The sequence below is a fragment of the Equus quagga genome, chromosome 13 (genome assembly GCF_021613505.1).
Source record: "Equus quagga isolate Etosha38 chromosome 13, UCLA_HA_Equagga_1.0, whole genome shotgun sequence".
NCBI lineage: Eukaryota > Metazoa > Chordata > Mammalia > Perissodactyla > Equidae > Equus > Equus quagga.
In genome coordinates, this window is record NC_060279.1 from 99,835,173 (window position 1) to 99,862,366 (window position 27,194).

Below are 27,194 nucleotides of genomic sequence, written 5' to 3' on the forward strand. Positions count from 1 at the left end.
GGGGATGGGCACAAAGGGTGAAGTGGTGTACCTACAATATGACTGACAAATAATAATGTACAACTGAAATTTCACAAGCTTGAAAACTATCATAACCTCAGTAAAAAATAAAATATAAAAAAAGTTAACTACTGAGATTACATGGTGGATAATGATCATAAAAAAATTCACAGAAGATGAGAAGACATGGAAGAGAAGAAGGCCGTGTGAAGACAGAGGCAGAGATTGAAGTTATGCAGCAAGAAGCTGAGAACACCTCAGGCTAGTTCTGATGGTTGCTTTGTGTCTTGGGAGTGTCTTGATTTTTCCTGCTTTTTCATATGCCTTGTAATCTTTTGTAGTTGAAAGCCAGACATTTTCTTTAGGACAGTAGTGTGGAGAAAAGAGTTAACATAGCAGACCTGAGACTTCTTACCCTTTGAAAGTCCTGCTTGCAAGGTTGGCCCCTGGCTTGCATCTAGAACTTAGATTTTGAGTGAGTTCCTACTAACCTAACTGATAAGAGTGGCTCACTGTGCCTAAACTGTTTGTGCAAACTATATAGCTTATGGTAAACACCTGCTATCCTTCTGGGAGTCTAAAATTCTGGTATGTGCCGGGCAGAGGTTGCCCATGTGACCAGCACCCAATAAAAGCCCTAGGTACTGAGTCTCTTATGAGGTTCCCCGGTTAGCAACATTTCACATGTGTGGTCACAACACACTGCCAAAGGGGGAAAGGATCCTGGGAACCATGTGCCTGGTTTTTCCTGGACTTTCCCCCATATGCCTTTTCTCTTTGCTGATTTTGCTTTGTATTGTTTTGCTGTGAGTTCTCCAAGTGAATCATTGTACCTTGGAGGGAGGGTTGATCGTGGGCTCCTGAATCACAGTAGTAACTAAGGAGAATAATTTTTGTGCCTGAACGGGCATACATTTCCTTCTGCAAAGCCTTTAGAGTGAAGTTTTGAGTTAATCCAGTTACGAATTTTAATAACTAAGCAAGACAGGAGGTTAATACAATTTGATTGCATTTTTGTAAATTTCAAAGATAGATAACAACTGATGAGCCAAGATATTATTACCCTAACAGTCAGGATAGTGGTCAGCTGGGGGCTGGGGATCAGAAATGATCACATGGGGTAGGCATTTCTTTTTGAGATATCAACAATGTAATATTTCTTCACTTGTCTGGAGTTACACTGAACTTACACACTCCACGCACTTTTTTTTTCAGGTATTTTCAATTTCACAACAAAAAAACTTTAAAGGATAAAATTTTTAAAGATAACCTGATGAATTTGAAAATACTGAAAAAAATAACTCCTGTCAGAAAGTTTAGATATACATCCAAATGATGAGCACGTAGGAAAGGAAGCAAATTAGAAAAGTTGGGAAGTATTAACTTTAGCAAAAGGAATAGCCCAGACGTGAATAACATTTACAAAATAGCAATGTAACCATGGATATTAATTTAAGCCAAACACTTTAAGGATAATTGGAAGATGGCAATAAGGTAAGTGTTTGTTTGTGGATCTGAGGGATACTACATCTGGGTTCGAAGAGAAGCTCCCACGGATTCTCAGACCGGTGACCTCCAACCTCCAAACCTCCCCTCCTGCTCACCCCGGGGCCAGGCACCGAGTTGTGCCCCATAGATCCTCCCTTCACCCTACCCCCAGGCCGGAGCTGGTGAAGAGGTATCCACCGTCCGAGCTGAGGCTCAGGCGGACATGGTAAAGATTCGCCGGTCGCTTGGCACCGCCGTACAGGATCTTTCTCCCACGCCACATCCATCAGATGCCCAGGCGGCCAACTCGCGCTGAAAAGAATAGCGCCCTCCCTGAGGTATTTCACGGCTCTGGACTACATTTCCCAGGAGCCATCGCGTCGAAGGCTACTTCCAGTCAACCTGGCTTTCTGTCCAGGTTGCCAGAGCGAGGCACCCGTTTGCGGAGGAAGAGTAGCGTGAGGGTCTCAGTTGAGGCTTGCGTTCTAAACATCTCTTGGGACTTGTCGAAGTTTTCGGTTACAGATGTGCACGGTGTAGGGCGACCGTGTTTGCCGAGAGAAAGGACGGCGTCCAAGACCAAGGCCTGTGAATTGAGACTGTCAGTCTCTGGGCTCTTAAAGGCTGTCCAGGTTCCGGACTACATTTCCCAATGTTCACCGTACCCGAGGCAACGTCCAGTCCGCGCACCGGCCCTTTGAGGGCCATAGAAGGGATCGCGCGCAAGTCCCTGTGGAACACTCAGCGGGGGCCGCAAGGTCAGATAAGGGAGTCTAACACCCGCAAGCGGAATGACCCCTGAGGCGCGAGGCCGCGGGGGAGGGCAGTGAGGGGTAACGTTTTCGGAGTCTGGGGCTTTGCCAGCAAGGGGACATGAGAAGGAAGGTGGTGGGGCTCCGTGTTTGTGTGTCTGTGCGCGCGCCAGCGATCACGGTGGGAACCGTGGGTGCTTGTGTGAAATTGATACAGGAGCAACGTGTGGAGGTGATCGCCCAGGAGCCATAGGGGTGGGATGTGTATATGTGTGTGTTTGCACGCGCGGTGGTGACGGGAGCTGTATGTGATTGTAATGCACTATTTAGGTGTGACTCTGTATGTATATGACTGTGACTGCGTCACTGTGTGCGTGACCGTGTGTGTAAATGTGGTGGCAGCAGCCGTGGGGCCGGAAACAGAGAATTGAGCATTGCGTTTAGTAACATTCATAGTCATTCGTGAAAGTATGGAGAGCAGTTTCTGTGGTGACCGTTAGTTGAGTTGGAGTAGGGTAACAGAACGAAGGAAGGGGAATAGGAAACAGTGTAGACGACATATTCCAAGAGTTTCTCTGTAAATATGAGCAGAGAAATGGAACAGCAGCTGGTCGGGAGAGAAATAACCTATCAGTATGCTGGTGGGAATGAGCCAGGAGGAAGGAAAAGTAAAAGTACAGGGAAGGGTGAGTAAGCCAGGCTCCTCTGTGGGCGTCCTGAAATGGCAAGAATCAAAGAAGGGTGTTAGTGTTGTAGAGAGTGAGCTATGAGCTCAAGTTTTCAAAAAGCAAGGGGAAATATTCTGTGTTTGGTAGATGTCAGCAACAGTGAGGAGTGGTGAATTGTACATAATCTCATGGCGTGAAATTCTAAGCTGGAGCTCTTAGGAGGAGGAAGGGAGAAAGGTCTGAAAGTAATAAGAGCAAGGGGGACGTTTGCCCCACTCCCAGACCCAGTGTCAAAAGGCTATAGGGGAAAAAATGTTGAGAGGGCTGCGGAGTCCTCTGGGGAGAGCCAGGTTTCTGTTCGGCATAAAGGTGAAGGGAGTGTTCAAGGAAGTGGTTGAAGATAACAGAGAGGTTTGTTATTTATGAATTGTGAATTCCAGAGGGCCTACTGGAAAGCATCAAGACTTGGGGAGGGGTGCGACAAGGGGACAACCAACTATGAGGAGTACAGTGTCTGAAGAGGGAGATGGCCAGGGAGTCCAGGGCTTCTTAGGATGGACATAAACACGGATGCAGGGGATATGGCCGCTTATTTTGGTTGGATTGGAGACAGTGTTGGAGAGGTAGTGTTGTAAGAGGTGGTAAGAGGTGGACTTTTGAGTGTCCCTCGGAAAGAGGGAAGCCAATGATAGAAGCTTTAAGCGTGGTTGGGATATGTGGAGTAATGCCCCTACAAAGAAGTCCAGATCCTAATCCTCGGAACCTGTGAATAAATTGCTTTAAGAGGCTAAAGAGGGGCCGGCCTGGTGGCGCAGCGGTTAAGTGCGCACGTTCCGCTTCTCGGCGGCCCGGGTTCGCAGGTTCTGATCCAGGGTGTGGACATGGCTCTGCTTGGCAACCTGTGGTAGGCATCCCATATATAAAGTAGAGGAAGATGGGCACCGGATGTGAGCTCAGGGTCAGTCTTCCTCAGCAAAAACAGGAGGATTGGCAGCAGTTAGCCCAGGGGTAATCTTCCCCAAAAAAAAAAAAAAAAAAAGAGGCCAAAGGGATTAAGTTAAGGACCTTGAAATGAGATTATCCAATTGGGCCCAATCTAATCACATGGATCCTTAAAGTCAGTAAACCTTTCTCGCCTGAATTTAGTGTCAAAGGGAGATGTGATTATAGAATGGTTAGAGAGCTGCAAAGTTGTTGGCTGGATAAAGGAAGGGAACCTTGAGCCAAGGAATGTTGGTGGCCTCCTGAAACTGGACAACGTTAGGGAATGAATTCCCCCCTAGAGCCTGCAGAAAGGAGCACAGCCCTGCCAGCACTTTGTTAGTCCAGGGAGAAGCATGTCAGACTTTTGTCTGACCGTGAGGTAAGAAGTTTGTTTAAGCCACTACATTTATGAGCGTTTGTTACTCAGTAGTAGAAAACTAACATAATGGTGTCGTGTCTGAGCCTCAGCGCTGTGGGGGGGTCTTGAGTCCTGTGACATGAGGGGAACTCAGTCCCTATTGATAACGTTGAGGACTTCAGGTAAAGCGCATAGGCCCCCTCTTCACTTGTAATTTCCAGTTTTGCTGCATTGTGATCTTTTTTAACTTGGAAATATAATGAATTTTTCTTTGTGATCTGCTATATGGTCTGTCTATAGTTACTTATTTGTTTTCCACTTGATTTGTCTTGGATTGAGAAAAGCTATGAAAATCCTCTGTTATTAATGAAATTGTATCTTATGTAACCTGTAACTCCTGCTTTATGAAAGTTCCCACTGTTAGTTGATACATAGATTTCGATAATTGTGAATTGTAGGCTTTAATATTTTAGCATGCTCAAGATCAGGGCCCTTGCTTATTTTTTTGTTTCCATTTGTCTTGTATATATTTGTCCATAATTTGTAAAATGAACTTTTTTTGAAGTTTATCATGTATATGGATAAGTGTATACGTGATAATATGATCAAACAGCCAACACAATCAAAACTGTACAGCTTGAATAAATTACCACAGAGGGAACACCCACGTAATAAGCACCCAGATCAAGAAATAAAACAGTACTTGCACCCCAGAAGTCCCTCTTGTGCTCCTGTTCAGTCAGTAGCTCCCTAAAGTAACCACCATACATCAGTTTTGTCTGTTTTTGAACTTAGATGTAAATGGAATCACATAGCATGTAACCTTTTGTGTTGGCTTCCTTTGTTCAACATTGTGTTTGTGAGATTCATACATATTCTTGTGTGTAGAAAAAGCTTATTGTTCACTTTGCTAAATGCACTGGTATTCCAGGGCATGAATATCCCACTTGTGTTTGTCCGTTCATGCCGTTGATAGACATTTGGACTGTTTCCAACTTTGGGCTCTCGTGAATAATGGTGCTGGAAGCATTCTTACCCTTGTTTTGGTGTTCATATGTATCATTTCTGTTGGGTCTATTTCTAGGAGAGAAATTGCTGGGTCATGCTTAAGCAGATACTGTCAGTTTTCCAAAATGGCTGAACTAGTTAGCACTCCCATCGACAGTTTATGCAAGTTCCAAGTGCTCCACTTTCTCATTAAAACATGGTATTGTCAGACTGTAAAATTTTTGCCAATATGGTGGGTATATAGTGGTATTGCATTGTGGGTTTTCTTCCTCAATTATCTTATTGAAGTCATGTTGATTTATAACGTGTAATTTCAGATGGACATTATTATATGTCAGTTTCTGTATAGACTATCATGCTCACCAGTAGTCTAATTTTTTTTTACATTTTTTAAATTGAGTTCATAATAGTTTGCAACATTGTGAAATTTCAGTTGTACATCATTTCTTGTACATCACCGTATAAGTGCTCCCCTTTACCCCCTGTGCTCACCCCCCACCACCCTTCCCCTGGTCACCACTGAACTGTTCTCTTTGTCCCGGTGTTTGTTTATCTTCCACATATGAGTGAAATCATCTGGTGTTTGTCTGTCTGGCTTATTTTGCTTAATATGACTCTCTCCAGGTCCATCCATGTGGTTGCGAATGGGATGATTTTGTGATTTTTTTAATGGCTGAGTAGTATTCCATTGTGTATATATATACCATATCTTCTTTATCCAATCATCAGTTGATGGGTACTTGGGTTGCTTCCGTGTCTTGGCTATTGTGAATAATGCTGCAGTGAACATAGGGATGCATAAGTCACTTTGAATTGTTGATTTCGTGTTCTTTGGATAGATACCCAGTAGTGGGATATATGATATTTCTGTTTTTACTTTTTTGAGAAATCTCCATACTGTTTTCCATAGTGGCTGCACCAGTTTGCATTCCCACCAGCAGTGTATGAGGGTTCCTTTTTCTCCACATCCTCTCCAACATTTGTTATTTTCTGTCTTAGTGATTATAACCATTTTAACGGATGTAAAGTGGTATCTTAGGGTAGCTTTGATTTGCATTTCTCTGATGATTAGTGATGTTGAGCAACTTTTCATGTGCCTCTTGGCCATCTGTATACCTTCTTTGGAAAAATGCCTGTTTGTATCCTCTGCCCATTTGTTGATTGGGTTGTTTGTTTTTTTTTGTTGTTCAGTTGTGTGAGTTCTTTATGTATCATGGAGATTAACATCTTGTTGGCTATATCATTTGCAATTATCTTCTCCCAGTTGGTGGGTTGTCTTTCTGTTTTGATCCTTGTTTCCTTTGCCTTGCAGAAGCTCCTTAGCCTGATTAAGTCTCATTTGTCTATTTTTTGTTTATTTCCCTTGTCTGAGAAGACATGGTATTCAATAAGATCCTTTTAAGATCCATGTCAAAGAGTGTACTACCTATATTTTCTTCCAGACATTTTATGGTTTCAGGTCTTACCTTCAAGTCTTTGATCCATTTTGAGTTAGTTTTTGTGTATGGCATAAGATAGTGACCTACTTTCATTCTTTTGCATGTGGCTGCCCAGTATTCCCAACAGCACTTATTGAAGAGACTTTCTTTTCTCCATTGTATGTTCTTAGCCCCTTTTTCAAAGATTAGCTGTCCATAGATGTGTGGTTTTATTTCTGGACTTTCAATTGTGTTCCATTGATCTGTGTGCCTGTTTCTGTACCAGTACCATGCTGTTTTGATTACTGTAGCTTTGTAGTATACTTTGAAGTCAGGAATTGTGATGCCTCCAGCTTTGCTCTTTTTTCTCAGGATTGCTTTAGCCTTTTGGGGTCTTTGGTTGCCCCATATGAATTTTAGGGTCCTTTGTTCTATTTCCATGAAGAATGACATTGGGATTCTAGTTAGGATTGCATTGAATCTGTAGATTGCTTTGGGTAGTGTGGACATTTTAAGCATGTTTATTCTTCCAACCCATGTGCATGGAATATCTTTCCATTTCTTTATGTCATTGTCGACTTCTTTCAATAATGTCTTATAGTTTTCATTGTATAGATCTTTAACCTCCTTGGTTAAATTTATTCCTAGATATTTTATTTTATTTTTTTTTTTGTGGTTGTAAATGGGATTGTATTCTTAAGTTCCCTTTCTGTTAGTTCATTATTGGAGTATAGAAATGCAACTGATTTTTCTAAGTTGATTTTGTACCCTGCAACTTTACTGTAGTTGTTGATTATTTCTGATAGTTTTCCAATGGATTCTTTAGGGTTTTCTATATATATAAAGTCATGTCAGGGCTGGCCCTGTGGCCAAGTGGTTAAGTTTACCTGCTCCACTTTGGTGGCCTACGGTTCACTGGTTCAGGTCCTGGGAGCGGACCTACCCACCGCTCATCAAGCCGTGCTGTGGAGGCATCCCACACAGAAGAACTAGAATGAACTACAACTAGGATATACAGCTATGTACTGGGGCTTGGAGAAGAAAAGGAAGATTGGCAATAGAGGTTAACTTAGGGCCAATCCCCCCCCCCCCACACAAAAAGAAGTAAGCTGTATTAACTCTTAAAAAAAGAAAGCATATATTATCTGCAAACAGGGAGAGTTTCACTTCTTCCTTGCCAATTTGGATACCTTTTATTTCTTTTTCTTGCCTAATTGCTCTGGCCAAAACCTCCAGCACTATGTTGAATAAGAGTGGGCAGCCTTGTCTTGTTCCTGTTCTCAGAGGGATGGCTTTCAGTTTTCCCCATTGTGTATCATGTTGACTGTGGGTTTGTCATATATGGACTTTATTATGTTGAGGTACTTTCCTTCTGTACCCATTTTATTGAGAGTTTTTATCATAAATGGCTGTTGGATCTTGTCAAATGCTTTCTCTGCATCTATTGAGATCATCATGTGGTTTTTATTCCTCATTTTGTGTATGTGGTGTTTCACATTGATTGATTTGCAGATGTTGAACCATCCCTGAGTCCCCAGTATAAATCTCACTTGATCAAGGTGTCTGATCCTTTTAATGTATTGCTGTATTTGGTTTGCCAATATTTTTTGAGGATTTTTGCATCTGTGTTCATTAGAGATATTGGCCTCTAAGTTTCCTTCTTTCTGTTGTCCTTGTCTGGCTTTGGGATCAGGGTGATGTTGACCTTGTAGAATGAGTTGGGAAATGTTCCATCTTCTTCAATTTTTTGGAATAGCTTGAGAAGGATAGATATTAACTCTTTTTTGTGTGTTTGATAGAATTCTCCAGAGAAGCTTTCTGATCCTGGACTTTTATTTTTTGGGAGGTTTTTGATTACTGTTTCAATCTCTTGTGATTGGTCTATTTAGATTATGTATTTCTTCTTGATTCAGTTTTGGGAGGTTGTATGAATGTAGGAATTTATCCATTTCTTCTAGATTATCTAATTTCTTGACATATAGTTTTTCATAGTATTCTCTTATAATCTTTTGTATTTCTGTGGTATCCATTGTAATTTCTCCTCTTTCATTTCTAATTTTATTTATTTGAGCCTTCTCTCTTCTTTTCTTAGTGAGTCTGGCTAAGGGTTTGTCAATTTTGTTTATCTTTTCAAAGAACCAGCTCTTAGTTTCATTGATCCTTTCTACTGTTTTTTTTAATTTCAGTTTCATTTATTTCTGCTCTTATTTTTATTATTTTTCTCCTGCTGATGTGGGCTTTCTTTGTTCCTCTTTTTCTAGTTCTGTTAAGTGTAGTTTAAGATTGCTTATTTGAGATTTTTCTTATTTGTTAAGGTGGGCCTGTATTGCTGTGAATTTCCCTCTTAGGACTGCTTTTGTTGCATCCCATACGAATTGGTATGGTGTATTTTGATTTTCAGTTGTCTCCAGATATTTTTTTGATTTCTTCTTTAATTTCTTCAATGATCCATTGGTTGTTCAGTAGCATGTTGTTTAGTCTCCACATATTTGTCACTTTCCCAGTTTTTTTCTTGTAATTGATTTCTGGTTTCATAGCATTATGGTAGGAAGAGATGCTTGATATAATTTCAATCTTCTCAAATTTATTGAGGCTTTCCTTATTTCCCAACATATGGTCCATCTTTGAGAATGTTCCATGTGCACTTGAGAAGAATGTGTACTCTGCTGGTTTTGGATGGAGCGTTCTCGATATATTTTTTTTAAGTCCATCTGGTCTAGTTTTTCATTTAATTCCACTCTTTCCTTGTTGACTTTCTACCTGGATGGTCTATCCATTGATGTGAGTGGGGTGTTAAGGTCCCCTACTATTACTGTGTTGCTGTTAATATCTCCTTTTAGGTTTGTTAATATTGATTTATGTACTTTGGTGCTCCTGTGTTGGGTGCATATATGTTTATAAGTGTTATGTCCTCTTGGTGGAGTGTCTCTTTTATCATTACATACTGCTCCTCTTTGTCTCTTATTGCCTTTTTTATCTTGAAGTCTACTTTGTCTAACTATGACAACACTTACTTTCTTTTGTTTGTCATTAACTTGGAGTATCTTCCTCCATCCCTTCACTCTGAGCCTGTTTTTCTTTTCAGAGCTGAGACGTGTTTCCTGGAGGCGGCATAATATTGGGTCTTGTTTTTTAATCCATCCAGCCACTCTGTGTATTTTGATTGAAGAATTCAATCCCTTTACCTTTAAAGTGATTATTGATATATGAGTGCTTAATGCTACCATTTTATCACTTGCTTTTTGGTTTTTCTTAGTCTTCATTCTTATTTCCTTGTTTTTCATCCCATGTATTTCCAACTACCAGTTCAATTTGGAAGTTTTCTCTGATGGTTTTCTCAGTTTTCTCTTTTTTATCATTTGTGTCTCTGTTCTGATTGTCTGTTTACTGGTTGCTGTGAGGTTTGTATAAAAACTCACAGATGAGATAGTTCCTTTTCTGATAGCCTCTTATTTCCTTAGTCTAAGCAGGTTCTATCCCTTTCCCTTCCCCATCTATGGTATTGTCACACCTTATTCCATTTTGTGTTGTGAATTGTGTTTAAAATTAAGTGATTATAATTATTTTTGATGCCTTTCTTTCCTTTATCTTTAATGTTATAATTGTTTGGTAACCTGTTCTGATAGGGAGCTGCAGTTTGTAAGTTTGTCTGTCTACGTAATCTCCATCTTTTTATTTTTTGAGGAAGATCAGCCCTGAGCTAACATCCACTGCCAATCCTCCTCTTTTTGCTGAGAAAGATTGGCCCTGAGCTAACATGCATGCCCAGCTTCCTCTATTTTAAATGTGGGATGCCTGCCACAGCATGGCTTGATAAGTAGTGTGTAGGTCTGTGCTGGGGATCCAAACCGCAAACCCTGGGCTGCCAAAGTGGAGTGCATGAACTTGTCCGCTATGCCACCAGGCTGGCCTCTCCATCTTTCTTTTTGAGTTAGATTTGCATTTAAATATGTTCAGCATCACTGGTTTTCCTGAAATTTTCTCTATTGTCTCTTTTGTGGCTGAAATATGTCCTCTAGTAGTTCAGAAATAACTCATGTGAATAATGTCCCTAAGTTCTTGCATCATAAAACTCTGTATATACTTTATACTTGAAGAACAGACAGCTTGGCTGCATATAAAATCTTGGATTCCCTCATTTATTTTTCCACATGTATGTTGGAGGGGCTACCTCATCATTTGGGGCACTGAATTTAGCAGTGAAGAAGTCTAGTGACAACTGAATTTCCTTTTTCTTATAGGTGGCTTGATATTTTTATCTTGATTCTTTATGGTTTTTTGTGGTTTTTTTGAGGAAGATTAGCCGAGCTAACATCTGCAGCCAGTCCTCCTCTTTTTGCTGAGGAAGGCTGGCCCTGAGCTAACATCCATGCCCATCTTCCTCTACTTTATGTGTGGGACGCTTACCACAGTATGGCTTGTCATGCAATGCCGTGTCCGCACCCGGGATCCAAACCCCCAGGCCACCGAAGCGGAACATGCGCACTTAACCACTGCGCCCCCAGGCTGGCTCCCCTTCATGGGTTTTGTTCTAATAATATTATTAGGAAATGTTTTGGTACTGATAATTTTGAGTCATTTCCACCTGCAATATGTGTGTCTTTTCATTATGTATATTCATACTTTATTTCAGGAGACAACCCAGATGTCCATTACTGGATGAGTGGGAAAAGAAAATGTGTCTGTGCATACACTGAAGTATTATTCAGCCATAGAAAGGAATGAAATACCGACACATGCTTCAACTTGAATGAACCTTGAAAACATTATGCTAAATCAAAGAAGCCAGTCACAATAAGTCCACATGGTATATGATTCCATTCATAGGAAAATCCAGAACAGGGAAATCTATTGAGACAGAAAGTAGATGAGTGGTTTCTTAGGACTGGGGAAAATGGGCAGAGAGGCCGTGGGGGGTTTGAGAACACAGGGAGCGATAGCTAAAAGACTCAGGATCTCTTTTTGAGATGATGAAAATATTCTAAAATTGATTTGTGATGGTTGCACATATCTGAATTTGCTAAAAAAAAAAAACCCATTGCATTGTTCACTTTAAATGGGTTAATTGTATAGTATGTGAATGATATCTCAGTAAAGCTGTTTTTTTTTTTAGAAAAAAAAAAAAGAAGAATACAGCCTATGTGTTTTGCCATCTTGAATCCCCCTGACATCTCCCTGCCTCCTTTTACTCCCTCCCCCATCAATCGCCTCCTTTGCATTCCTGCTCACAGAAACTCCCATTCAGGCTGTGATACTCCTCATGGGAATGAACATTTCTCATTTTTCTTTGCAGCGTCTCTATAGCTACCAACATAGTTTCTGTTCTTTCATTTGCGTTTGGCCACATTTCCAAATAATTTCGAGTGTGTCATTTTCTCTGTTTCCTAGTGGTTAGGACTTAATTTTATTTTTCTTGTTTCTATGTACATGGTTTCCAAGAGAAGAAATGTCAGGTTTAGAACCAGTTCTTCCCTAAAACTATATAATAGTCACTCTCAAGTCCTTTTTAATTCCCAAGACAGAGTATATTTCAGTCCACAGTTTGTTCTGCACCTGTTCACTCATCTTTGAAAGCACTTCAAGTCCTGTTATGTGACTGAAGTTCTCTGTCTCCTGGGCCAAATTTGTACTACACGCTTTACGTGAAATTTTCATGAACCTCCCCCCATTGAGTATATCAATCTTTCCTCTACCTTCCCACACCAACTTTGTTGTATCTCTAATGAGAAGCATTTTTCAACCTTTAAAAATGCAGATTACTTCTGAGATGAGGCCCAAACTCCATAGCCTAGTTTTTGGGGATTTTCATGATGTGATCCCTACTATGTACACCTTCGTCTGCCGTTGGTCTCACCTCCCACTCTGTATTCCTTGAATGAACAAAGATATCTGTGCTTGATTTTGACATGGTTCCTCTGCCTGAAAACCCCTCTGCTTTGCCCGTCTTCTCTGGTGAACCCCTCAAGACTCAGCTGAAGCGCGTCTCTCGTAGGAGGCCTTCCCTTACCGGCTGGCTAGTTTGGCTTGAGTTCCTTTGAGCTGCTGGACTCTTCTACATCCGTGATAACCTTTATCTCCTACTGTATTGTAATGGCTTCTTTACTTTTCTGACTGAGTTCCTTGAGGGCAGATCCTGCAACATATTTATCTGCATCCCCAGTGCCGAGCACAAAGCCAGATTCCAGAGGCTTCAGTATGTTTTTTAATAAAAAACAGTTTGCTTTGTAAAACTGTTTACTCACCCGATCCCAACCTTCCTTCCATCTTTGAATTCCTTTCATGGCAAAGCCGCTGTGCTGCTCATTGTTGATAAAATACAGGAGACAAAGCATAGTCCACCAGGCCCAATTCATCTTCACTCAATATGAGGAATCCTGGAATCCAGAAGTGAGATCCAGTGTTGAAAATCAACAAGCTTTGGGTTCAGCAAACCTGTACTACTTCCTAATAGTAAATTTGAGCCAGGGACCAGTTCCCTAATCTTTTGAATGTGGATGATAACTGACTTTCACAGATGGCTTAAAGATGAAGGTTAATGTAGATATGAGTTGATCATTGATGAATCTGAGGGAAGAGAAAATGGAGATTTATAATGCTACTCTTATCTGCTTTTATATGTTTAATATTTTCCATATTTCTAATTTTTTAAAAATTATACATACACACACATAAAATACCAAGAACATACTACTACTCAGTCGGTATTTTTTTGTTGTTACCCTAGAGTGGGAATAAATTATCAGAACCATATTCACCCTTTCCTCCAAGGCTTTACACCGAAAAAGGAGGCTTGTAAGGATGATGCAAGAAAACAGAAAGAAACCAGAGAGGGCTGGGCCTGGAGGTTAATGGGAATTGACAGTGCAGCTGAGCCAAATACTGTGCGCACAGGTGTGTTTATGCTCCAGAAAAGACTGCTAGTCATCTCATTGGATGACTAGTGAATCTGGTCAGGGTTATTTTGGCCTCACAATTCCCTTTAGTTTTGCGGTGTGGATGTTTTGGATAAAAATGTGTTGGTAGTTATTATATACTTTGTTGGACATAGAGGAGGTGAAAAGCCACTGTCAGGGGAAGTACACGGGAGAGCCCTGGGCAAATGCACTGGACTCCCGGATTGCAGAGTGCCTTTGTTCTTGGGGTTCCCTTGGTGATGTCTGACTTGGGGTCCATATTGTCGAAGGGGATATTCAGGGCAAGTCAGAATGGCCTTGTCTCATATCCTGAATATCCTGAGCCGTGTCATGATTTGGCATACCTGGGTGGACATCCTGCTGTATTTGAGGCTCTTGGGTTTTGGATGGGGCCAGGATGTTTGCAGACTCCCTCTGACCTTCCTTCAAGTAAGAAAATGGTATTCTTAGTCCGTGTGAAAGCTCTGAGGAAAGCCTGACCTCTCCTGATTTCTTCCCTCTAGCTCTGCGTTCTCAGGGCTCTGCTTCACCAGGAGAGGAATCCAGAAGACTGATCGACTCTTGGAATTTTAAGTCATGGCCCACGTGAGTTGGAATTGCCTCTCCAAAAATATAACCATTTATATCACGTCATGTGAATATTTTTACTCCTCATCCTTAAACGGCTTACCGGAGTCACTGTCAGTGTGTTAAGTGATAGTTGTGAAACTGTGCAGTGCCTTCCCTACGTGTCCCGCTTCTTTCCAACATGGCATTGAGTACCCCCTGTGTCCTGATACTTTGACAGAGCGCTCAAGGAGGAGAAATAGATTCTCTTAAAGGAGATAGTAGAGACTTTCTTTTCAAAACTGTTGCTTAACAAGGTGGAACTGAGTGGCTAAAATGGACACACTGCATGGGAGAGTTTTTGTCTACTCTAGAGAATGGGATGTTTCAATTAGGAAAGATGGGAGTTGGTGTTGGTTGGTATTTATTTTAGTATGTAGCACTTTGTCGTGCTTTTAGATTGAAGATATGATGGGAGGTTGAGTTCAGAGAGGTCTGAGATCTTGCTGGGAAATCAGTGAGAGATTAATATCATTAACAAGACATGTACTGATTGTCAACTACTTAGCTGAGAGCCTAGAGATTTTATACATTAGCCACAGAAAATTCACTAACAGTAGTTTAAGGGAAAAAAATACTTCTCACATAATAAATCTAGAGTTAGTCATTTCCAGGCTGGTGTAGCCTCTCAGTGGTGTCGACAGAGAGCTCACACGATGGCTGTCAGTCTTGGCCGCCATCCTGTGTTCTTGTTACTTGTTACTGGAAAGTCCTAAGGATGTTGTGACTGAGCAATAGATGGTAAGAGCGTATAGGCACTTGGCTTCAGTCACACTAATTTCCATGTCGTTTCCCCCCATAGCAGACAGCCAACTCCAGCTTTCGCTCAGTGTGGATACCACTCAAGCAGTGCCCTTTTCTGCCTTTCCCCTTCCATCTAAAGGCTGTCTCTTAATTTCACCATTGATGCCTGGGTTTGCCATTTCAGCAGTTGGTGGCGCTCAGGGATGTGGCTGTAGACTTCTCTCAGGAGGAGTGGGCGTGCCTGGACTCGGAACAGAAGGATTTGTACAGAGATGTGATGTTGGAAAACTACAGCAACCTGGTCTCACTCGGTAAGATTCAGAATTTGACCCCAGAAATTCCTGCTTTCTGTGTTGTGAATTTTTGGATTGTCCTTCAAGTGTCTAGGGGAATTTCTGTCCTCTTTCTGGGAGAATGGTTTGTGCTTTGTAAATTTGGCAGGAGTCATCATCATCGGAAACCTCCATCTTCTCCATCCTTTAGAAATCCTGTATGCCTTTTTCTTGCCTTTCTGTAATTGTCTCTCTTCCCTAATAACCAACGGACTGGATGCACATTTGGAACCCTTACCACGTGGTCATTTCCTATTTCTTGTCTTCTGATCAGGACTTTGCATCTATCAGCCAGATGTGTTCTCTTTACTGAAGAAGGGGAAAGAGCCCTGGATGGTTTCGAAGGATAAAACAACAGGATCTTGCTCAGGTGAGTGAGGGCTCAGTAGGCACATGGAGGCCATCATTGCAGATAACAGCCCAGCTGTTTAGTGAGGCAGCAACATCTCTGAAATATTCGTCTAGAATCTCTACCTCAAAGGCCAAAAGCCTGTGGATAAAGGCCTGAAACCTAGAGACAAAGTAACCTTTTCAGGAGCCAGCCCAGTGACGCAGCGGTTAAGTGCACATGTCCCGCTTTGGTGGCTCAGGGTTCGCCAGTTCAGATCCCAGGTGTGGACATGGCACCACTTGGCAAGCCATGCTGTGGTAGGCATCCCACGTATAAAGTAGAGGAAGATGGGCACGAATGTTAGCTCAAGACCAGTCTTCCTCAGCAAAAAGAGGAGGATTGGCAGTGGATGTTAGCTTAGGGCGAATCTTCCTCAAAAAAAAAAAGTAACCTTTTCAACATGAATTTCCAAATGAACCTCCAAATACCACTGCCTTTCAGTGTTCTCATTTTTCCTTCATGTTATGAAAAGGTAAGTGTCATTCTTTTTCTCCAGTGGTCACTTTATCTGTGGTTTGGGTCAAGTTTCTTCTCATCTCTCTGGGTTTTTTTCATTTAGATATTTGTAAAGTTCTTCACTCCCTAAAAAAACTTTTTTTTTTAGGAAGATTAGCCCTGAGCTAACATCCGCTACCAATTCTCTTTTTGCTGAGGAAGATTGCCCTTGGGCTAACATCCGTGCCCTTCCTCCTCTATTTTATATGTGGGACACCTGCCACAGTGTGGCTTGATACACAGCACGTAGATCTGCACCCAGGATCCAAACTGGCAAACCCCAGGCTGCGGAGAGGCGGAAAATGCCAACTTAACCACTGCGCCACCAGGCCAGCCCTAAAAAAACATTTTTGAACCTGTTTTTCATTTGACCTACTATCTCTTGAGCTTTTCTTATTTTGCCTAGTTGCTCCTTGCTTCTGCATTTCCTGCACTCATTAATTCAATCATCTAAAGTTTATTGATTTTCTAATTTCATTTTAGTTTAAGAGTGGTTAACGGAGAGTATATAATTTATCAAGAAACTTTGTATTCTTCTCTGTGACTAGAACATGTCCATAAATCTCTGCAAAATAGGCTCTACATTAAGAGAAGTCTTAATAGGCTATTTAGTTGAAAATCAAGATAATAACTGAAAATAGTTTCTCGCTACAGTGAAGAGGAAATGACGGAAGAGAGGTTAGGGTTAATGGAGGGCAACGAGGAGAGTGCAGTGTCATAAAAGACAAGTCCTGGCTGTCAAGAGGAAGCAAGGATGGTAATTGATGAATTTCCTATTTTGAGCAGGATCAGATTGCAATAACGTACTCTTGGAGCTTCCTTCTTATTTGAAATATCAAGGGAAGAGAATAAATGTTATTTCCCTACTGGAATCATGTTTTTGATTTTCAGAAACTGTGTTTATATTAAAAAAAATTTTTTTTCTGAACTATTGATACATGCAACAACTTTAATAAATCTGAAGGATAGGATGCTGAATGAAAAATCCCAATCTCAAAAGGTCACATACTATAGGAATCCATTTCTACAACTTTCCGGAAATCACAGAATTAAAGAGATTGGAAACATATTAGTGGTTGCCAGGGTTAGGGGTGGGCAGCGGGGAGCAGTGGTGGTGGGTATGACTATAAAGGGGTAGCATCTTTGTGATGGTGGACTGTTTTTGTATGTTGATTGTGGTAATGGTTACAGGAATCCACGTATATGATGAAATGACCTATAACTGTACACGTGCATTGTGTCAATGTCAAGTTCATGGTTTTGATATTGTACTACAACTATGTAAGATGTATTCACTGGGCAAAACTGGGTAAAGGGTCCATAGGACTCTGGACTATCTGTACAACTTCTTGGGAATCTATAATTATTTCAGAATAAAGCTTTTAAAACTTACTCTCTCACACACAGTATACGCAATTTTATGTCATATTTTTATTTCCTAAACACTCCCATGTACCTTTTTTTTTTTTTGGTCTATTTTCATGTATTACTGTTGTATATTAAGGTTGTTCTGCATTTTGTCACTGGAGTTGCCACTCTTGGTACATGTCAGTTATTCATGGGGTTTTTTTTAATGTTGGATGATTATTGTGTCTCAGATATGAGATTCCCTGGCCAAAGGGTGTAAAGCTAGAAGACCATGTGCCCAACTAATTAAGATTAATTGATTAGTCATTCAAAAAGTTATTTTAAATCATACAAAATTATATGAATATCTTAAACAACCTGTAAGTGTTTATTTACAGCTCCTAACTGTTTCACCCATATTTCAATATAGGGCCAGAGCGTGTTCTCCCTGATTGGAGTTCTGCCTGTTCTTTCTTGTGTTAACCATGCCAGTACTTCATTCTCCTAATTTCCTGGTTCTCTTTTGTTAAGGGCAATGAGAATTTAAGCAGTCTTACTGTAGAATCTCTATTTTTTTACAATCTTTATGTTTGACCCTACTAAAATAAAATTTGTAGCCTTCTTGAATGAGTTTTTCTAGAACATTCAACTTTCATAAAAACAACCAACCTTTCTCTCATATTTCTTTACTTAATGTTGTTAAAATATGTAATTAAAGTATCAAGTATCAAGAACAAATGGTATAAACAAGTTTGGAAACACAGGTGATTCATGGTAAGCACCTGGGCATCCTAGAGGCAGCTCCTACTTGAGTGCATTTCTGTATCGTGGGCACTAATAGTTACATTTTCTGATGGGTTGGAGGGCATTGGTTCATGAGAGGTCAGAGACAATATCACTTTCAATGTAGCCTCACTGCAAATGGGTTATTTTTAATTAAACCCTTCTAATAACTTAAGAGGATAAGGCTATTGATTTCTAGTGAGGACAGATATTTCCCCTGAGTTTGTTTACTGATTTACTGCTTGTGTTTATTTGATAAATGTCTGCTCTGTGCTTGATCTATCCTTATCACTTGTTGACTTAATACTTGTATTTTTAGTGTGAATGGGCATTCAGATAAAGAAAACACAAATACGCTAAAGCTGAATTAGAGTGTTCAATAAAGTTAGATAGTTAGATCAAGGATATTTCTCTTTATTTTCTTTAGGACTTTAGTTTTCTTTTATTTTGGTGCTGCAATTTTTACTTTACAACTTAAAATGTAGTTGAAGAACAATAAACTGCATATATTTGAAATATTCAATTTTATCTATTTTACATATGTATACATCTATGAAATAATCCCTCTAATCAGGACAATAAACACTTTAGTCATTGCCACATTTCCTTGTGCCCCTTTGCTATCCATCCCTCCTTCCACCCCCATCTCTAAGCAATCACTAAACTGCTTTCTGTAACTCTAGTTCATGTGTTCTAGAATTTCATATAAATTGAATTAGACAATCTATACTCTTATTTTGGCCTTGTTTCTTTTGCTGGCATGATTTGGAGATTCATGTATGTCGTTGTGTGTGTCAATAGTTTATTTCTCTGTAGTATTCCATTTATGTAGTATTCCATTTATGACCATACTATAATTTATTTATTCATTCATCTGTTTATAGACTTTGTTTTGAAAATCCTCAGCTATTATCTTTTCAAATATTGCTGCTTCTCCCATCCTTCCTATTTCCTCCCTTTAATCCTCCACGTACATTGATGTTTAGCCTTCTAACTGAATCTTTTATGTCATAATGCTTCTCTTGTAACTTTTGCAACCTCTTTCTTTTGGAATTTTTCTTTTAGACATATATTGGTTTCTTGTTCTTTGCTGAAATGATCAGTTTTGTTTTTTAGCTTCTTGAGCATAGTTATTTTTAAGCTCTGTCTCATGACTCTAACATCTAGAGTCCTTATAGATGTATTTCTACTATCTGTTGTTTCCATAGTTTTTGTGTTCATTTTGTCTGGTTATTTCATTCATTTTGTGCCAGACACTGTTTGCAAAATAGTAAAACTAATACCTAGGATATCTTCCTTTATGGTGGATTTCTGTTCACTTCTACCTGGTGCCTGAAGGTATTAGCCTTTTGGTTGATGTCTCAATCCATCTCTCTCCTCATTCACTGAGATGGTTTGAAACTGAGCTGTAGTTCCTGTCTAGTCTACCTCTGTTTTGTCTGTGTTCCTAGATTGTGGTTTTTCACTTATAACTCAATATGAGGAATGTTTAGGACTCCGCATGTAGACAGACCCTGGATACCAATCTCTTATCACCTTAGCCCTGAGAAGATGACATAAGTCCTCTCAGTCTCTAAGGCAAATGCTAGTACCAGTACAGTTTGAATAGTAGAAACTGGCAAAGCCCTTCAGTATATTCAAATAGTAGCAGTCATAGTATTTTCTTATTTTGTTCTTCTAAAATATTTTACCAATAAGTTTGATATCCCATGGAGATTTGGTAAAGATGTTTAAGTTTTCTTCAATAAGTTTCGAAGATTTTTTTTTTTTTTTGCCATTTATGTCTTTAATTTACTGGTCATTTAGGTTTGTATATGATATAAAGAAGAGATGTAATTTTTCCCCATATAGCTATAATGAAACAGCACTTATGAAATAATGTGTCTTTTTCCTTCTGTCGCAGTCTAAGTTTCCATAAAAACTCTCTTCTGGGGCCGGCCCGGTGGCGCAGCGGTTAAGTTCGCACGTCCCGCTTCGGCGGCCTGGGGTTTGCCGGTTTGCATCCCGGGTGCAGACATGGCACGGCTTGGCACGCCATGCTGTGGTAGGCGTCCCACATATAAAGTAGAGAAAGATGTGCACGGATGTTAGCTCGGGGCCAGTCTTCCTCAGGAAAAAGAGGAGGATTGGTGGCAGATGTTAGCTCAGGGCTGATCTTCCCTGAAAAAAAAAAAAACAAAAAAACCTCTCTTCTGTTTCTGGGTCCTTGATTGTCTTCCACAGGGTTATACCTAGATATTTGCATTTGACCAGAGATATTTGGAAATTCTGGGCAGAGCTGAGGACCCACTTGTGGGTTTTTTTAAAAAATAAATTTAAAATTAGTCAGCACCACTTTATTTTTTCCACGTTTGTTCACCTGTCTAGTTCAGGCCCAGGATAAGCAGCAAGTGGGGTTTCACCAAGATGGGGTGTAAACAAGAGTCATAGTTAAGGACCTGGAATCTAAACAGTGAGAAAAATAAGAAGGTTATAGAGAGTGAAAATGTGTCATTATTTCTAACTTTCATGTTTGTCGTGTGTGTTGGAGGCCAGTAGCTGGTGTATTAAATTAAGAACATGCAGATTATGACCTGCTAAATGAGGAGGCACAAGCCACTCACACAAGGTGGGCTAGTAGTTCCCTCAGCATCTGAGCTCCCACTTTGGGGAAGTGAAAACCCTGGGGCCCTTTTGATTGAAGGCACAGTTTTAACATGCTCACACAAAGGAAGTAAAGTCGCAAGATTTATTACTTAAAGATTCCAGAACTGGTGGGGTAGGGGACATGCAGTGAGCCTGGGGAAGGGCAGTCCTCCAGCCCAGGTCACAAGCAAGCAGGAGATGGAGAGCAGGGTAGCAAGAACCTATTACTTATAAAGTGGTTGGGGCAGAGGTCACTCACTTTTTGTGGACTCAACTCTAAGTGGTGGTTTTGTAAGGTGCCCCGGGAAAAGCAAAGTGGGACCTTCTAGTGGGCATCCTGAGCTCAGGTCCTTATATAAATGTCCAGACTCCGGGTGTGAGCCGGGTCTTCATACTGGAAAAGGTGCAGGCAGCAACTCAAAATAGCTGTTTTCTCATCACATGCTGTCGTCTGGAGAATTTATTTTAATGTCTTTGATTTATATACCTCCAGTATTTTTTCCATTTATCCTAAACTACTTGTCTGCAATATTTAGCACAATAATAATTACTACTTTCTGAGTAGTAGGTTATGTGCGAGAGACTGTTAAACCAGTTCCAATGTCCAGTTCCCCACATTCCCCAATTTTTCTTCTCTAATCATCATCTTCATCATTGTCTGCTAGTTGTTCAGCGATTCTGTCAGTCATTTTATAGAAATAGTATATTATCCTAGTCCTCTCAATAAACCTCTGGAAAGAGATATTATTATCCCTATTTATCATATGGAAAAATAAGAGCTCAGTCAAGCTCAGGAATTTTCTCATGACCTAAAGATGATTTTAGTAAACAGAACTGAGCCCTGAACCTGTGGTCTGTCATCTTTCCAATATGTCCACTACTGCTTATATGTTATACTTGAACTACCTTCCAACTCATTCAGTACTGTGTGGTTCCCACCTCTGTCCTCCCAAAAAAAATGTACAGCACAACCATATGACAGTTTCATTGAATTATAAAGCACATAGCAAAAGTGAGTCACAGAGGAGTCCTGTTTATTCCAGCTCATGCCAGATTCTTCTCCCTTGGCAGATTTCTCAAACTATTTTCCTATTTGAACTGTCACCTGTAATTATTTCCTTTAACCTAAATGCAACATGCCCTATGTTACCGAGTACTGTGTTATCTAGACCAGATCACTTCTCACATGTTAGACTGATGCTCTATTTCGCAACATTCCTGTTTTTAAGCTCAGAATTACATAAGACATTCATCATAGCATCTTACACAGTACTTGAAAATTTGTACATATTTTCTGAGATATTTCAGTGGCCTTTGCTACAAGGGAAAGGAAGAGAAGACCTGGGAAAGGGCTTGAAAGCATACGTCAGAATGGATGAGCAATTCTATAAACTCAAGAATAAGTAAAACAAAAGCACGTTGGTTGGGATCACGTGACAAAAAAATGACTTGGCTGTGCACAGAGGAGGAATGAGCAGGGTGAAGCCTTTAAAGGAGCACAGGCAAAGGGAAGAATGAGTAAGCAGGTATGATGACATTTCTGCATATTTGTCCTTGAGCCTGGATGTGTTGTTTCCTCCTATCTGTGCAGAAAGTAATGTGGAAGCTGTGTATGTACTCATTTCAGTAGAGCCGGATGAGATTAGGCAGTGAGATGTGTTACATTGTCATCACATGATTAAATGATCCTATTTGTGCTTCTTGGTCCCTGGTTTTTGTAATATTATCCTTTATCCCATCCTAAATTCTCCCCTGTTCATGTTTTTGGTCTTGTAGTATATTTTTTACATTATTTTTTTAACGCCTAACATGTGATAAGCCTGACTATACCATACTGAATGAAACAGTCTTAAGTCTTTAAATTGGTATTCCGTGAATGGGGTGGTACCTAAACAATCATTTTTTTTAATTGAACTCTTCAGATGAATTTGACCAAAACAAAACTTTATATATCTAACCACCTGCTTCAACTTTTATTCCTTTTAATTTCTATTTATTTCTTGCCCGCTTTTCACATTGCTCAGAATTTGAGAATTTTTTAAGCTATTCACTTCTTGTGTGCTGTATTTATTTCTTATATCTACATTGGCAGTTTTATTGCTTTTTGGACAGTAAAGCAGTATGAATTTCTCTTCTTATCTTGCAGATTTGCAGTCCAGGTATCAGACCGAGAAGTTATCACAAAAAAATGGCGTTTTTGAGAGAGAATTATCTTCATGGGAAATAACGGAAATTTGTAAAAACCACAACCTTGAATGTTTATGTTTTAGAGGTGATTTGGAAAGCAAAGGTCAGTTTGAAACACAGCAGGAAAATCAAGAATGTTTTAAGCAGGTTATATTCACCTATGAAAAAATGTCCACTTTTAACCAGGACACAGCTTTTAATCTACAACAGAGACCTAATACAGGAAAGAAACTGAATGAATTTAAAGGGTGTGAGAAAGCCTGTTGTTCTGGCTCAGATTGTACTCAACACCAGTTAATTCACACTGGTGAGAAATTTTGTGAAGATAAGGAGTGTGAGAAAACCTTTCTTCCTGACTCAGAACTCACTCCATGTCAGACAATTCACACTGCTAAGAAAGTATATGAATGTAAAGAATGTGGGAAGGCTTTTAGTTTGCGTTCAAGTCTTACTGGTCATAGGAGAATTCATACTGGTGAAAAACCTTTTAAATGTAAGGAATGTGGAAAGGCCTTTAGATTTCATTCACAACTTAGTGTCCATAAGCGTATTCATACTGGTGAAAAATCTTATGAATGTAAGGAATGTGGGAAGGCCTTTAGTTGTGGCTCAGACCTTACTCGACATCAGAGAATTCATACTGGTGAAAAGCCCTATGAATGTAAGGAATGTAAGAAGGCCTTTAGTCAGCGATCACATCTTACTAAACATCAGAGAATTCACACTGGTGAAAAACCTTATGAATGTAAGGAGTGTGGGAAAGCTTTTACTCGTGGCTCACACCTAACTCAACATCAGAGAATTCATACTGGTGAGAAATCTCATGAATGTAAGGAATGTGGAAAAGCCTTTATTCGTGGTTCAAATCTTGCTCAACATCAGAATGTTCATGTTGGTAGGAAACCCTATGAATGTGAGAAATGTGGGAAAGCCTATATCTGGAGTTCACACCTTGCTCGACATCAGCGAATTCATACTGGTAGTAAACCTTATGAATGTAAGCAATGTGGGAAGACTTTTATTTGGGCTTCATATCTTGCTCAACATGAGAAAATTCATAATGAGAGGAAACTCTATGAATGTATGGAATGTGGGAAGACCTTTCTCCATGGCTCAGAGTTTAATCGACATCAGAAAATTCATACTGGTGAGAGAAACTATGAATGTAAGGAATGTGGAAAGACATTTTTTCGTGGTTCAGAACTTAATCGGCATCAGAAAATCCATACGGGAAAGAGACCATATGAATGTGAAGAATGTGGAAAAGCCTTTCTCTGGGGTTCACAACTTACTCGACATCAGAGAATACATACTGGTGAGGAACCTTATGTATGTAAAGAATGTGGAAAATCTTTTATCTGGGGTTCACAGCTTACACGACATAGGAAAATTCATACTGATGCAGAACCCTATGAATGTAAGGAAAGTGGCCAGATCTTTAGTCACTATTCATATTTTACTGAAGAGAAAATTCACAATGGTGAGAATCTCTATCAATGGAAGGACTATGGGAACACCTTTAGTCATGACTCAGACTTTGCCCAACACCAGAATATTTACACTTTCAAGAAATCCTATGAATATAATGAGTTTGAGACAGCATTTTCTCCCAGCCCTAACTTTGTTTCACTCTTGTGAAATCTTATGGTACAAAAATGTAGGAAAGGCTTTGTTCATGACTCCTTAATTGATGTCAGTTAATTCCTTCTTTTGAAAAACCCCAGAAGTGTAGGTAATATTAGGAAACCCTTTGACATAGCACACAACACACTGAACAGCAGAGAATTCATAATGCAATCTCTGTTAATACAGGAAGGTATTTATGGATTGGTCGTCAGTTATATATGGAATATCAGGGTAAAACCCTACAAATGAGATGATAGCGTGAATTCCTTTTGAATCTTTCTCAAAACATTTTGACATCATTGATATTATGCTGCATAGAATTTAAATCTAACTCAAATAGGAATCTTCCATCACTACTTAAACCTTGTTGCAACCATAAAATCACACCAAAGGTGAATTTGTGTTATGTAAATTAATCTGGAAAAGACTTCAGTTTTGTCATACAACTTATTTAGCGTGTCTTAGTTTCAACACATCTTATCGCTGTATTTTTTGAAAGGTAACTTAAATCTGTATGTGTTTGCTTACTAGTTAGATTATAAGGGTTAAATGAGTTTGAGGATTCAGATGACTTTATGACTGTCATTCATATTAGTATTAGACCATATCTATGAGAGGAAGACCTTAAGAGTATAATGATTATAAACAAATAGGCCATTTGTATGTGTGACTTACTGAACAGCAGAATGTTAATTCTGAAGAAAACCCAGTAAAATAGAATTAAGGGAAAGAAACTGTGAATCAGTATCGATTTCATTGGCTGCATCAAAAAATTTATACTGTAGGGGCTGGCCCCGTGGTGTAGTGGTTAAGTTCGCATGCTCCACTTCAGCAGCCTGGGGTTCACCAGTTCACATCCCAGGTGCGGACATGGCACCGCTCATCAAGCCATGCTGTGGCAGACGTCTCACATATAAAATAGAGGAAGGTGGACACAGATGTTAGCTCAGGGCCAACCTTCCTCAGAAAAAAGAGGACGATTGGCTACGGATGTTAGCTCAGGGCTAATCTTCCTCAAAAAAAAAAAAAAAACTTTATACTGTAAAAGAAAGCCTTATGGTTTTAGTAAAATTAGGGTTGAGTGTTCAGCATTTTTTTAAGAAAGGCATTTGGAAGTGATTTGTCTCTAACAGATTTCAAAAGCCAAATGTCATATCTATTTTATCAACACAATTAAAATTTAGCAATCAGAAAATAGACAAACGAATTCTAACTTCTTGGAAATTTACCACTACATATATAAACAATTCTTGGATTAATGAGCAAATCAAAAATGAAATTACAGGCTATTTAGATGTGAATGATAATGAGACTCCTGTATATCAAATCCTGTGAATGTGACCATCGCAGTTCAATGGAAATTGCTCTGTATAAAACCAAGAAGATAGAGGGCCATTTATTTCTTGTCACCACTGTATCTCCAACTCTTAGGACAGTGCCTGTCATATTGTGGGTTCCAAATATTTGTCAGATTAAATAATGATTTCTCAAACAAGCTAGAATAAGAGCAAATTGATGGAAAGATTTAATTAAAATAAAGCAAAAATCATGGAATAAAGAACAATACAGAAAGGCTTTTTTTTTTTTTAAATTGAGGTAACTGGTTTGTGTGAAGCTTTTTTATTTTAAATCAAAATGTTTCTTTGAAGAAAACTGTTATTTACTAGACTTTGGCAATGCCTCCACATTATGATAAGAAAGGAGAAATGTGATATAACTATATCTTTAGAGGATTTTTTAATGGTCATGTAAATATATGTAAACTTTATTAGACATAATTTTTAAATATAGAGAGTATGGTCTATTTTCTGGGAAAGTATTATTTTAAATGATTAAATTTGGAGAATCATTAAAAAGGGCCAAAAAATTTTAACAATTGGAAAAAAATATTTAAAAATCATGTAGGACCAGATAATTGTACAGACTACCCCATGAAGGAGCAGAAAATCCTATGGAAAAATTGCCGGCTCATGCTAAAAGACTAATTCTGATAACAAAGTCAGATATGGAGTAGCCCTGGAACAACAAATTCCAGAATAATTTCACTCATGAGTGAGCATGAAAAAAAAAACTAATACAATGGTCAAATGACATTTACCCAGAATGTTTAAGCTCTGATCTAGTTGGGTGGTAATTCTGTAGTTTAGACATAACAGCAAGATTTCAATGATGAAAATGTACCTTATCAGTTCCGTATTTAATCAGTTTATTCTACGTGCATTTTCTTAGTACCTTTTAGTATTATGTGAATTAAGGAATGGTGAGTATATGTACATATACCCAGCACATTTACAAGCCAGTTTTTTAACGGTAAACAGTAATAGGAAACAGTAGTTCCCTCCCAAATTACTGTCTTCTATGGAATTTCACAACTCTTGTGGGGAAAATGAATTTTTTTTGTTACATCTCTTTATTATAATAAATAAACCATTTTACTTCATGCTGATTAGATTTTATTTAAGGTGACA

General features: G+C 39.4%; 1 protein-coding gene across 9 annotated transcripts in view; it reads left to right on the plus strand.

Annotated features, from left to right (window-relative positions):
* The window catches only part of ZNF790 (zinc finger protein 790), a 28,588-nt gene extending 2,991 nt beyond the window's left edge, over window positions 1-25,597 (plus strand). Inside the window, exons 1-5 of one of the 9 annotated variants that reach the window (XM_046681160.1) lie at window positions 1,942-2,246; window positions 14,094-14,175; window positions 15,125-15,251; window positions 15,547-15,642; window positions 23,060-25,597. In XM_046681160.1, coding sequence (XP_046537116.1) covers window positions 14,167-14,175; window positions 15,125-15,251; window positions 15,547-15,642; window positions 23,060-24,738 — 1,911 coding nt within the window. In that variant the 5' untranslated portion in view covers window positions 1,942-2,246; window positions 14,094-14,166 and the 3' untranslated portion in view covers window positions 24,739-25,597. Of the gene's footprint in view, window positions 1-1,941; window positions 2,322-3,976; window positions 4,272-13,007; window positions 13,568-14,093; window positions 14,176-15,124; window positions 15,252-15,546; window positions 15,643-23,059 lie in introns of those variants that run through there. The other 8 variants (XM_046681165.1, XM_046681161.1, XM_046681168.1 and 5 more) reach the window with 8 other exon arrangements.
* Window positions 25,598-27,194: the final 1,597 nt, after the last annotated feature.